General features: G+C 55.9%; 1 protein-coding gene and 1 long non-coding RNA gene across 8 annotated transcripts in view; one reads left to right on the top strand and one right to left on the bottom strand.

Moving 5' to 3' along the window:
- The window catches only part of Ptpre (protein tyrosine phosphatase receptor type E), a 136141-nt gene that overhangs the window by 22462 nt on the left and 100238 nt on the right, over positions 1-13441 (bottom strand). For 5 of the 6 annotated variants that reach the window (XM_047554101.1, XM_047554100.1, XM_047554102.1 and 2 more), the window contains exons 4-7: positions 8107-8206; positions 7790-7863; positions 6037-6173; positions 2166-2256 (exon numbers count right to left, since the gene is read on the bottom strand). In XM_047554101.1, the coding sequence (XP_047410057.1) occupies positions 2166-2256; positions 6037-6173; positions 7790-7863; positions 8107-8206 (402 nt within the window). The other variant, XM_047554105.1, reaches the window with a different exon arrangement.
- LOC124985410 (uncharacterized) lies at positions 7684-13377 on the top strand. 2 transcript variants are annotated; one of them, XR_007108852.1, is made up of 3 exons: positions 7684-8169; positions 12352-12554; positions 12991-13377. It is a non-coding gene; the product is annotated as an uncharacterized LOC124985410 (long non-coding RNA). The 2 variants fall into 2 exon arrangements; XR_007108851.1 differs by lacking the exon at positions 7684-8169 and adding an exon at positions 11956-12227.

Below are 13441 nucleotides of genomic sequence, written 5' to 3'. Positions count from 1 at the left end.
CAGGAGCCCAGGGGCATGCCTCTCCCAGCCGAATGTCACCCAGCTGGGTCCTCCGTGCCACTGTTCCTGAAGCCTACATCCCACCACCCATCCCCCCACCCAAACACAGCATGCCTGTCAGCACCCTCTCACCCCAGATGACTGCTGGCACCCCTGAGTTGCTGCGGAGGGGCCTCCTGGGCAGGGCAGGGGTGGGGAGGACCCTGGGAAGCTCAGCAACCCGTCTAGCACCTGCTGTACTTGCTCGCTCAGAGGAAAGGCCAGTGGGAGCCGAGCTGGGGGACACTGCTGCTGGGAGAAGGCTGGCAGGAGGAGGCCCTGCCCAGTCCAGGCAGGACTCCCAGGGGAGGCGGTCACCCCATCGGGCCAGGGCGTAGAAGATTCCCATACCTGGCCATTGACTCTGGTCCCACTGAGATCCCCAGAAATACTCTGAATTAACAATGAAAATGTGCTTTAAGCAACAAGGGTTCAGCGATTAGGAGACACAGGAGAGGACCCTGGGAAGGTGCTCGGTGCTGAGTAGGTCCTCACACGGGTGAGCAACGCAGGCAGCAGTTAAGCTGGCCGAGTAAGGTGGCTAAATTAGAAACAGATGCTGACCTTGAACACCCTGACTCCTGTTTGACACGCATTGCTCTGAAGAGCCCAGACCTTGTCCTGTGGTCACCCTTTCCTTTAAGCCGCGGAGCCATGTACGTGACCCCCTCTGTCTTGGATTCCTTCAGCTCACCCAGCAGCAGGTCCTTTGGACTTGGTCTCACTCTGTGTCTAAAATCTGACCCTGGACCAAGGCATCCTCACAGCTCAGCTGACCCATCCCCTGGCTCCCCTGTGGCTGCCCCTGTGGTGAAAGACTATCTGATGGTCTAGTTTCAGTGTATCGCAGGCTCACACTGGGCTCTGTAAACCCACACATGAATCCTGTGCAAGGACAATGGGTGAGGACGTTACTAGAAATTCGGGAGACCCAGGCACCACAGACAGGACGGACCACAGTGCTCATACACACAGAGCAGATAGATGCAATTCTACCCTGGAACTGCATCTAGGAGCATTGGAAAGCCAACCACCAGTTGGTTCCCTGATCCCACGAGGCACTGCCCAAGAGCCTGGTTCTGTGGGCCAGGAGGAGGCTGGGCTCGGGACTCAAACTCAAATTTGGTGGGGCCCTTGGGGACTGCTATTCCATTAGATGGCAGGAGGGGTCCAGCCTGGGTGCAGGCTGTCACTACCCTCCAGGACCAGCCTCACAGAGGCTGCTGGGAACCTGAGGGTTTGTGCTGGCACAGCCCAGACAGCTGCAGCAGACCACAAGATGCCCTGTGCCAAGCGAGTGTACCCTGCTCTCACTCCATTCTGGCATCCATGTGCCCAGCCTACCGCCACCGTTCACTCTTGGGGTGAAAATTGGGTGGATACTAAGCCTTCCCACAGAGATGCCAAACCTTGATAGGTCTCTTTCCTTCCTTCCTCCTTCCCTCCTTCCCCCCCTCCCTCCATCCCTTCCTTCCTTCTTTCTTTCCTTTCTTAGTACCGGGGATTAAACTCAGGGCCACTTGACCACTGAGCCACATCCCCAGCCCTATTTTGTATTTTATTTAGTGACAGGGTCTCACTGAGTTGCTGAGCACCTCACCATTGCTGAGGCTGGCTTCAAACTCATGATCCTCCTGCCTCAGCCTCCTAAGCTGCTGGGATTACAGGCATGTACCACAGCATCTGACGCGATAGGTTTCTTATTCTGTCACTTCTGTCCTTGGTCCAGGACCCTATAGATTGCTGGGGATTTTCTGCTTGTGGCCAAGAGCACCGAGTCTGAGGGAGAGCAGCTGTCCAGGCCCATCGGCGGGCCGACAGGGGTCTAGGACTGAACCTGCAGGAGGGGCTCTGTCTGGTGATACCCAAGACCAAGCAGCAGCACCACTGCCCTGGCTGTCCCAGGCGCCCAGGCCTGGACGGTGAACACAGGCTCGGCACCAGGCTGAGCAGCAATGGGGCCCCAGCCTCCTGCAGGGAGGCAGACTAGGCTGCCTAGTCCCTGGTGTGAACTCCAGGCTGTCACACTGATTGGGGACGTCTGATTGCTGAGCACCGGGATGCTGTGTTTTCTATGCCAAGCTTAGTCCACATGGCACTGACCATGCAAAACAATAAAGTCTTACTGGGAAGGATGTTGGGATATCTGTTTTTCTCTCTGTTTTCTTCTTTATTTGCCAGTTCGAAAGTTCCTTGTATGTGTCCAGACGGCAAGGACTGGAAGAAAACGCAGAGTTAGAGCTCAGCATGATGCATCCATGCCTGTCCCCACAGCTGCCCCGCCCTGCATGGGAGCCAAGCACGGCTCAAGCTGTTCCCCTCCATCCCTCGTCCGTCGATGCTTCAGACCCTGCAGGGGCACAGCCCAGGCAAGGGCTCCCCAAAGAGGCAGGGAGTGACCTGGATGGAGCTCTGACCAGGAGACAAGAGCGAGGAGGGCTGAGAAAGGGCGGCTGTGACTCGGGGAGGCAGAGGAGGGGTGGAGCCACCCTGGGAAGCGACCAGAGACACAGCCCCAGCTGTGCTCAGGCCTCGAGGTGTCTCTGTGGACCAGTGACGTCACAGCCTGGAGCTTGTTACAAATGCGGTTCTTCAGCTCTGCCTACCCAGACCCGGGAAACCAGCCCCTGAATCTCCGAGTTCCCCAGGGATTTGGTCCAGGGCTCACTGGCACTTGGGACACACCCCTTCACAACCCCTTGGTCCCAGATGAAAAGGTGGGGCCCTTCCGTAGGACCAGGATGCTAAAGCAGATGAGCGGCATGGCGGGGTGTAAGCTCAGGAGCTGGAGCTTCTAGTTCCTTCTGCTACCTGCCCACCAGCCTCTGGTTCTCGGCGTCTCCAGCCATCCTGTTTGCTCACTGCTGGGAACCCCGCCCCATGCGCAGGTGAGCTCCTCATGGTGCACCGTGTGAACAAGCACGCTGAGCCCCAAGTCGGCCTTCGGCCTGAAACCTGCCCACTAGCTGGATCTGGGCCATGGGCTCCCAATAAGGCCGATGCCCTACTGAGAGCTTAAGGGGTGCTGGCACAGTGGGGGCTGGGTCATCTGCCCTAGCCGTCACAGTTCCCCCATCACCAGGTGACACTAGGATTGCCCCTCTGGTAGGGACCAGGTCTGAAATTCAAGGGAACGCTGTTATGGCCCTGTCCAGGGTCACCAGGCTAGCATGTGGTAGGTCCAGGAGCCTGAGGCTGGCCTTGCAGTGCAGCCTCAGGTTCAAGCCACGCTGCCCTGGGCTCTCTCAAACATTGGATCAAGGCCTGAGCCCTCTTCTCTCAGGTAGCTGCGTCTTTGGTGGCAGACTCTCTTATCCCTGGCAAGTGCTCCCAGGGTGCCACAAGCCACCTTTCCTCTGCTTTGGAGCTGCCATATCCTGTGGTCACAGGCAGAAGTTCCACCAGGGGCAACGTGGAGGGACCAGTATGGTGGCCAGGCGCAGTTCTCAGCCTTACTCAAGCCACCTGCCCCTTGAGTTCCCGGCTCTGGGTCAGGGCTGCCTTCATAGTCCCTCCGTGGTCTTAGGCAGATGTTGAATTGGTAATGACATTCTCAGGTCTTTTCTTTCTCCACCCTCAAAAGCTGTTTTGCCCCTAGTGTGCCACATACAATTCAGGCACCATGCTGGTTTAGAGGCACAAGGAGCTATGCACTTGGCAAGAGCGCTGCAGCCTTCAGGAGCAACAATGTATCAACAGCAGTTCATCAACTGCTGGCCAACTGCCGGCTCCAGGGCAGGGTGAAGCAACAGAGGAAGGGCTCTCTGGGCAGAGGCCGTGCACCGGAACTGCAGCTCCTGGGCTATTTTTCCGTATATTTAAAACAGCTCAAAAAAAAAAAAAGTCCACTCAAAATAATTTTTTGAAAAAGAAATTGAGAAGCCTCCCCCTTCCTTAGAAGGTAAGTGGCTGCCATGTGGTGGCCAGAGGGGTCTGAGTGGGGACCAGGGACCAGGTTCTGATACCCATCAGCTGCATGGCTACCGCAGCTGCCCAAGAGTCAGAACGTGGAGATGGGGCAGTGCTGCCTCAGCCTGCTTGGCTCACAGTGAGGGGCTGCCCGAGGCAGGTCTGGGGCTGGAAGGATGCCAGGCATTTGCCCTGGGCACAAATACTAAAGGGGCACCCCCAAAACTTAGGAATCAGAGAAATAATCAATATCTTAAAACATCCAGTGCTGGGAGTGTAGTTCAGTGGTAGAGGGCTTGCCTGCCACGTGTGAGGGCCTGGTTTGAATTCCAGCACCAGGAAAAAAAAAAAATCCAACTAAATCCATAATGACTAAAATATCAAACTTCTAATTAATGATAGAACCAGCAACTGCGTAGTACAGTCATACTGGAGCCTGGGACAACAGGAAAAAATCTGTCCAGACTGGTCCTCTCCTTGTTTACGACTGTGCTGTTCTGTTCGGTGTAGACCTCTTACGTTAATTTCAGCAATTTTAAGTGATACATCGAAACATGACTTAGCCTGACTACTGAGCTTCTAGGTGCCCTCTGAGATTTTGCACCCAGGGCAAGAGCCTCCCTTGCCCCACCCTGGCCCCTCCAGGCGTGGCCCTCACTTTTATGATGGCACCAGAGCTACTGGTTGTGACTCACAGCTCTCCGTCAGTGAGCCCTGCCACCAGTCTCCTGCACAAGGAGAAACCAAAGTGGAAGGAGAAATGGGACGAGAGGAGGAGGAGAGAGTCTAGCTGCAAACATGGGGACTTATTTTGAAAATGGAGAATTAACTTCTCTTGTCAAGCTGAGAGATGGCAAAACAATAGCGCTTGGAGCTGTCTTTCAATATGACCTAATTTCTCAAAAAAAAAAAAAAAAAAAAGAAAAAGAAAAAGGGGGAAGAGTACATTTGGAAACAACAAAAAGGAAGCAAGATAAAGGCAGAGGAGGCATGTGCTAAAAAATTTACAGTAAACTACAGTTCAAATTGGCCACTGCCTGTGTAACAGTCACTGGTCCGCAGCGGTGTGTGCCCCCTCTGGATACAACAACTGAGTCACCCTGGGCCGTGATGAAGCCCACCATCCCAGCCTGACATCTGAGCTGGGAGGTCATTTAGACGGCTCCATCCCTGCGCCCCGTTTACAGATGGCGGTTCTGGCTTGGAGGAAGTTAAGCTGCGCCTCGGCCAGGGTGCAACCGTCCCGGTGAGCGCAAGGCAGCCGTCCTGCTGGACCCCGCCCCTGGCAGGCTAGCACTCAGCTACAGCCATGCACCCAAGGCTGAAGCTGCTACAACAAACTCAAAACACTGAGTAGCCGAGTCCAAGGCGACACTTCCTGTGAGTGTCTGCACAAGTCTGTCTGTCTGGTAAAGCAAATTCAAAACTCACAGCACATTCAATACATAAAAGTCAACAACACTAGGGAAGGCACCGTTAATCGACGTGTGTTTTCTGGTTAGTTAATCAGTCTGCACTTTGGGGACTGTACCAGCTGGTCACACCCGTGGTCCTGGCCAGCCGTGCCTGCCTGTTGGTGGAGATCATTCATCCCCTACAGCAGAAGCGGGTGAGAAGGGCAGGACTCTGGGCGCATGCACTACACGCTGCAGAACCAAAACGGGCAGAGCTAGTGTCCCCTGAAGCCAGTCCTGGGACAGCCAGTCAGTGCTGGGTGTGGGCTCCGAAGAGGGATATTCCCCACTCCAATTCGGAGTCCCAGCTCTCAGAAGCTGTGACGGGGTGGCTAGGGGCTCCCTGGATTTCAGCGTGAAATCGCCATCCTGTGGGGGCTCAGGCCTGCTTTCCCAGTATGGAAATAACAAGAGTTCTCGTCTCACCCATTTCAGAACACGGCCTCCCTCCCGAGCCTCAGACCCAACCCTGGCACCTTACTATGGGCAATGAGTGCCAGGGAGGTTCCCAGACCCCCTCCTGGACTGTGTCCCAATGGACCCGGCCAGTCACCAGTCCTCGGGGAGTCAGCACTGGCTGTTGGTGACTTTGCACCCCGACCCCCTGACAGGAAGCAGGGCCCTGGGCACTCACGGTGAACTCCTCCCGGAACCGCTTGAAGTCGTCTGCGGAGCGCAGGCGGATCTCCTCCTCCAGGTGCTCCACCGGGATGGGAAAGTACTTCTTGGGCCCCGAGGGGGACCTGCTCAGCAGCATCACTCTCTGCTGTTCTGTGCATCAGAAGGGACAGGGCCACTTAGCCCCACTCCCGGGGGTGACTCATTAGCCTGACCCACAAACAATATTCCCACAGAAGTGCACAGCTGGAGGGAGGAGTCCTCGCAAGCCACGCAGCCCGAGGCTAGCTGGGGCCCTGAGCAGCTGGATCACACCTGCCTCCGGACATGGATCCTCTGCTGGCTCCGGCAGCATCCCTGCCCTGGCTCTCCAAGGATGTCATGGACATGGTGGGTAGTGTGTCTCCCACCCACTCACCTGGCTCACTCCCCACCTGCCCATGGCCTGTCCTTCCCTCCAGCCCTGCTCCTTCCCCAAACGGCCAGAGGCAGCTTCATGCTGCAGCTTGGGTTTCCAGGTTTGGAAGGAGAAGAGTGATTATGGGGGCAGGTGCAGCTTGGAGAGGAATGGAGACCCACTGGGGGTGTCCCTGTTTCGGCCTTCTCCTCTTCGTGCCAAACAGGCCTGCTCCTCGAATCCATGAGCTCCACATGAGAGTAGCCGTCCTCGTCAGGGGAGGGGTCAGTGGGGCATTGCAAAGGGAGAGGGCGGCCACTAGGGGCGCGTGTGCAGGAGGCTTTCCTGAGCTCAGTGAGAAGCAAGAAGCCAGGGGCCTGTGCTTCTCCTCCTGGGACGAGCTGATGTTGACACGTTCCTGGGAAAACTGGGCTGCCACCCTTGCAAAAGGGCCTGCCCCACCTGGAGGGCCTGTGAGGTCACCTGAATCTCCCCCAGGGTCCCTTCCCCAAGAGGCAAGCAGGTTCCCAAGAGTGCCCCTGGGCTTCTCTGCCCCTCACCGGCCACACCCTCTTCCTCCCATGCCTGCTGGAGGGTGCAGGGTAGATGGAAGGCAGAATGGAGCTGGCAGTCACATTATCATCAGGCCCCCAGGCCCTCCAAAGCCATGACTGGCCAGGCCCTTTGTTGCTGATACTCTTATCTCTGCTTTGTGTATGTTTTCCCCAAACCCCGTCACAGTTAGGTAGGAAGCCGAGGACAGGAAGTCATAGTCACTGCTGTGAACCAGTATTTTTTAAAGCCTCTGCTTTATCTTTCTCAGACAACTCAATGTGTTGAAAGGGGGGGGGGGGAAATCAATGACTTGATAGTAGCATTTGCAAGTTAGAAATTGAACTTCAAATCTAAAGGTTGGGAGTGCCCCAACAGCCTCTGATCCTTCAGCGATCAGAAGCCTCTTTAGAGGAGCGATTTCCTTCTCTTCAACTAGATTCTAAGACAGTGCAATTTTCAGTTTAGATTATGAGCTAATTTAGATTATGAGAATCTTATCAGTATGATTTTAAAGGCCTTGTTGAAAAACGTTATATGTCAAAACGCAGTGCAAAGGACAGGATATGAGCAGTCTCTCCAAAAAAAGCCACAGACCGAAACAGCTCAGACATCCGTTCCACACAGGAGGGAAGAGCGACATTAAGGCCAGTGTAGAAAGAGAGACATTCCACGTTGTTGGGAAATGGCAAGGAGAGGGAGCCGAGAGTCGCAAAGCCAGAGGAATTGAAGACCGACTTTCAGTGTAAAGGAAAGATAAGCACAAGGGGAAGAGGAGCCCAGGTCTGCTGGGGACGCCGCAGGGAGCCAGGGCCTGTACCTTGCTCTTCCAGGATCCCGTTGGGCATCTTCTTGTCACTGCTGCTGACCACGGCTTTCCTCTGTTTTCTGAACCTTGGAGGCACAAGACGCGTTAGTCCTCAGCCCACCCAGGCTGCCAGGGAGCCCGGAGCCCTGGGCGCAGGGATACCCACCAGGTGAGCCGGGAAAAGCTCTTCCTGCTGCTCATGGCCGAGCCTGCTGGGGCCTGGCCCACTGTGCATCTCAGCGGCCCCGGCCCACACCCGCAGCCTCCAGAAGGCTCATTTCCTCATCCGAGCTGGTCGGGGCAAGTCAGCGCCCCGGGGACACTCCTACCTGAAGAAGTAGGCGGTGAGGAGGAGCAAGAGGAGGAACAGCAGCAGGGGCAGCAGCAGCCAGGTGAGCAGCGACGGGGAGGTGCCAGGGTCCGGAGGGCCTGCATGTGGCAGGGAGGAGGCCCCGTCAGGACCCCAGGCTGGGGCAAGGAGGAGTCCCACACCACACTGACCATTTCAGTTTGCAAAGCCTCCCCTCCACCAGCCCTTCCTGAACACCAGACGGTGCTTCCTGGTCTGCAGGCCAGTTCCACTCTGTCCATGGTGTCCACAGAGAAAGGGCAATGCCATGAAAAGGGACTTGGGCTGATGCTGTGGACACTGAGAAAGAAACCAGGCCTGAGGAGTGGGTGATGTTACTTGTCCACGTCCCCAGTGAAGCTATGAGGACCCCACGTGGCCCACACTGGCCTGGCTGCCTGTTCCTCTGAGTCTCCGTGGTGCCTGCCCTGCAATGAGGAGCTGGAGCGGGCAGAGGTGTGCAGGCTGCTGCTGCGTCCGGGACGCCCTGAAGCTTGCTGGTGCTCAGCATCCGGGCCTCCAGGCTGGAGCAGGAGCCCCGGCACAGGGAAGCAGCCTGGCCTGGGGCTGGGTGCAGTCCTCACAGGACAGGTACACCAGGATCCAACTTCCAGAGCTGCCAGCTCGAGGGCCTATTCCTCAAGGTCATGTCAGGACCTTGTGAAAACTGGCCACCAGGCACCACCTCACCTCAATGTCCATCCTTCACACCTGCCCGACTGACCATCCTCAACCAGAGACAGCCACAGACCCCTGCACCCAGCTCTGTGACCTGTGGCTGCCCAGGACTTGCTCTGCCTCGTGTGCCTGCATTCTGATCAGCATTGGTGGCTTTACTGTCCCCCACTCTTCAGTTCTACACGTTGTCCTTTACCAAAAGGTTCCCAGTCCAAGGACAACCTCAGAGGCCCCTCCCAGAAGCCCTCTTAGCTCCTCTCTTATGGGTCCAGAGGGTCTCTGTGTGGCCAGAGGCACAGGCCACACTCTGCTAGGAGTGAGCAGGTCCTTCAAGGAGGGGAAAGAAGACAGGTGGGCTTCTACTCTTCAGGTTCCAGAAGCACCAAGCGTGGCCCTCTGAGCCTGGGCAGGGGGCTCTGTACACTTGCTCCCAAGGGCCAGCCCGGCCTCTAGAGGGTGCTTGGTGCCCCCGGGGGGTGGGTGGGCGCTCTGCAGCCCTGGTGTCTCCTAACCACCTTGCAGCCCCGCCTGTGTTCTAAGGGGCTTCTCCTGACCACGTCTGCCCCAGGTCGAGTGGCGGAGTGCGCCCCACTCCCTCCCTTCCCACCTACACCATCCCACTGACCACAGAGCTCCCCGCTGGGCACCTGGCCCAAGGGAGCCTCTCACACCTGCAGCGCAGAGGGCACCAGTGTCCCTGTCAGGCCTTGGAACAACCCCAGCTCAGGGGAGGGAGCCGCCTGCCACTGAGGGGCAGAGCTGGGGCCAGCCCTGTGGAGGCCTGGTCGCTCCAGGGCCTCCCGGAGCCTCTCCCCTCTTCCCTGTGGGCCAGGCAGCCTGGTGGCCTGGCGGCTGGGAGGCACACAAGGTCCCTGCTGGCTCCGGGAGCAGACGCTCTCCTCTCCTGGACGTCGCCGTGCTGGGACTCCCGACTTCCCCATTGCACAGAGGTCAGGCCCTGGCCCTCTTCTAACTGACCGACTGGCCCTAGGGTCTGCTCGGTCAAGAGAGGGGGCCTGGGCCCAGCCAGCCCACCCCTGCGCCTTGTCTGGGGCTTGAGGGTCCAGCCTCCTGGAGTCCAGACTGCTGGACAGACAAGGGGATTCCACAGAGAATGGGCTGGACGATAGGGCAGAAGTGACAGGGCTCAGGGGCCAGTGGTTCCCCACCCTGGTTTCTGTCATGTGTCAGCAGCTGCCTCTGTTGTGGAGGGTGGAGATCAGGACCACAGGCCCCAAGGCCTCCTGAGGTCAGGAGGAACATACAAGGTTGGCAATGTTGAGGCTGACAGGAAGGTGGGCCCAGACGGCTCAATCTCCAACATTCCAGGAGAAGAAATCCACAGCTTTATGTAAAAATATTCTAATTTATAAACATTGGTAAGTAATTAAATTCAATTTCAATGTTCTTTTGAAAACAGTGTGGGCGAAAAGGACACACTGGGCGGTGTCCCTTGGGCACTGACTGTGCTACGGGCAGAGGCAGAGGTACCCAGAGGAAGTTCTGGAGTTCTGTTTTGATCTCATGCTGACTTGGCTCATGCTGGGTGACAGAGGGTCCAGATGGGGAGGAGCAGAGCAAGCCTCGCCAGGGCGCTGAGCAGCGGGAGCAGCCTACGCCCAGGCCTGTGTGCCTGAGTTCTGATCCGCATTGGTGGCCTTACTGTCCCCCACTCCCCAGTCTTCCATGCTGTCCCTTACTAAAAGTTTCCCAGTCCAAGGACAACCTCAGAGACCCCTTCCTCCCAGAAGACCTCTTAACTGACTGGCAGATGCACAAAGCCAGGTCTATGTACAGTCACACCAATTCCATGTGTGCACACACACCGCAGCAGGCGGAGCATGCACAGGACACGCGGCATGTGCATGTCTGCTTATGTGGAACCTGGTCCTCAAGATAGAAAGCATATGCTGCAGTGAGAGGTGGGACCCCGGACCATTCGCTGTGAACCTGTCCAGAGGGGGGAGGCACCCCCAGATATAAAAGCCCCCCCCAGTCTCCCCAGCCCTGAAAAACTCTTCAGGAGGTGGTAGTGGACCAAATCCCTTCAATGCTGCATGCTTCATCTCCAGGGGTCCCTGGGGGAAGGAAGAGTTGGGTAGAGGAAGAGGAGGGAAAGAAGGTGGGGACACAGAATGAGCAGCTTGCTCTAGGCCAGAGCCAAGGTGACCCAGTGTCCAGGACAGAGGGCCCAGTGTCCCCAAGTCTCTTCCTTCACCTCTGCCTGGCACATTGTGCTGTTTCTACTGCCTACAAGTGGAAACAGGATGGAGGTCTGTTGAGAAATGTTCCAACTAGCACAAAAATAAGGAGTAAATGTGTATGAGCCAACCCTTTCTCTTTCCCTGAGTTAATCATAGCTAGGATTGTGGAATGTGTCTTTCCCAGAATTTTTTCCTATGCAGTTACATTCATAAATATGCAGGTTTGGTAAATAATGGACGTACTACTCTCACTTCATCCCAGACTGCATGGATTGTAAGAAGTACTGTTATTTCATGAACCACTAAGGAAGAAAAAGAAGTTGCTAATTATAATTGTAAAGAGCTGCCCATTTTAAGACACATCCCAATATAGCAACCATACATATGAAAGAACAGATGCCACCCCGGCAGGTCCAAGCTCGCTCTCCCACTGGTCTTGGGGAGCTCCCGCACACGGTGCAAGCGACACTCGGTCTCCCCGCTTCAGACAGATGGAGAGTGCGTGGACGCTTTCCAAGAAGATGTTCCCAGAGTCTTTTGCTTGTACCTGCAATCCTGCACCTTGCAGGTACATAACTTTGCGTATCGCATGAATGTCTCTAAAGGTGGACCTTCTGGGTCCACTGCACACATGTTAAATTTTAATAGAAATGGCCAAATTGCCCTCCCCAAAGTATCCAGGATAGAGCCCGTTTCTCCCGGAGTTAACACTGCTTCTCGTTCTGTCAGTCTGAGGTGCGATCACAGTGTCGCTTTCACTTTCACGTCTCTAACTTCTAGGGAGCTGAGCATCTTTTCATGATGAGTGAAACATTATTAATTAGATCCTTGCATTTTGCCTGGTCATATTCTTTACCTGCTTCCTACTTGCTCATTTTGGGGGCGTCTTCCTATAACATTTTCTTATGTGATTTGTACATATTTATGTTTATTCCTGGTGTAAAATATGTGTCATGATGAATACTGATTTCTTTTTGTTCAATGAGCAAACAAAGCCATTTCCTGTTATTTTGGCACATTGTGGCAACAGGTGAACATCTGAATTGATGCTTTGTGGTTCTTCTGGGGAGAGTTTAAAGACTCCTGCACACAGTTAGGGGTCCTGGCAGAGGTACAGGTCAGAGGAGCACTGTGGACCTCTTAACCCGAGGCCTATGCCATTCCTGCCTGTGTGACCAGCGGCTACACGCAGAGGCCCCGGAAGAGGCTACACCCAGGCGTGAGTTTCACATTGGCTTCTGTTCTGGTGCCGAGGTCATGTGACAGTCCTCTCTTCCTGAAAGCAACCCCCTGGCCGTGGCAATACTATGAGCCAATACCTTTATTTATTTATTATTTTTCAGATGAACCAAAAAGCCCCAAGCAGGGAAGGTGGCGCCCTCTTGCTGGGGGGCCTCGGGGGTGCCACAGGACTGAGCAGATTCTGCTCTACTCTGGGGAGCCAGATGGATCCTGAGCCTGTATGCTTCTGGGATGTGCACAGGTGTCCTTGAGAAGCCAGGGGACTTCTGACGTGTTGGAAGGGAAGCTAGGACTACAGGCTGAGGTATTTCACCAAATGTTCTACAGGTGTCAGGCATGGCAGGGTGGGGGTGGGGAGAAGGTAGCTGCTCTGCCTGGTAGAGGGGCTCACTGCCCTTAGGTGGGTCTGGGACCTCCGAGGCCATGGGACATTGCTAACAGCCTGCACCTGGAGAGCTGGCTGGCGAAGAGGCCGGTAGGATACACACAGCTTACGTGAGCTGGCGTGGGCGAGGTGGGTGGGGAGTGGGTTTCTCCGGGGTTTCAGTGTGACCACGAGGACAGGCGGGCGCGTGGAGCGGCTCTCCGGTCAGTCCGGCGTCCGCTGCAGACTCCCCCTCTTCCCTCCTGTGCCCGCAGGACAGTAGTCCAGGTCGGCATCACGTAAAGGACTGGAGTGGGGAGGGGCCTGAGCCCCTGGTCCTCCTGCTGCTACCCACTACTCTTTGCTTTTCTAATAGGCTTTTCTGGAGGGCTGCTGCTAATTTCTGTTTTCCCTAAACCCCGCAAGGGCCAAGCACAACCAGGGCAGGCGTTCAGACTGGTTGCCAGGCATTTAGACGGACATTATTCTGGGTGTGTCTGCGAGGGTTTTCTGGATGAGACTGACTTTGAACCTGCAGACTGAATACAGCAGATGGCCCTGCCAATCGGGGAGGTCTGGCTGGACCGAGAGGCTGCCCTCCTCGGGGGGAAGGACACCCTTGGCCTGTGCCCCCAGCACTTCCTGGCCTCACAGCAGTCCGCCGGGCCGTGCGGTGCAGACCTGCCTCCTCCGTGACTGGGAGTCACTGTCTTAGGACGATGATGTGCCTCTCCTTACAACACGTGAAGTCATGAATACAGAATTCTCGGTTCCTTGTAACGAGTTGTGGTTCTCTGTTTCTGTCTGTATGTGTCCTATGGCTCTGC

This window comes from Sciurus carolinensis, chromosome 5 (assembly GCF_902686445.1).
Source record: "Sciurus carolinensis chromosome 5, mSciCar1.2, whole genome shotgun sequence".
Lineage (NCBI taxonomy): Eukaryota > Metazoa > Chordata > Mammalia > Rodentia > Sciuridae > Sciurus > Sciurus carolinensis.
The sequence above is the reverse complement of the archived record's forward strand: the minus strand, read 5'-3'. Positions and strand labels throughout refer to the sequence as shown.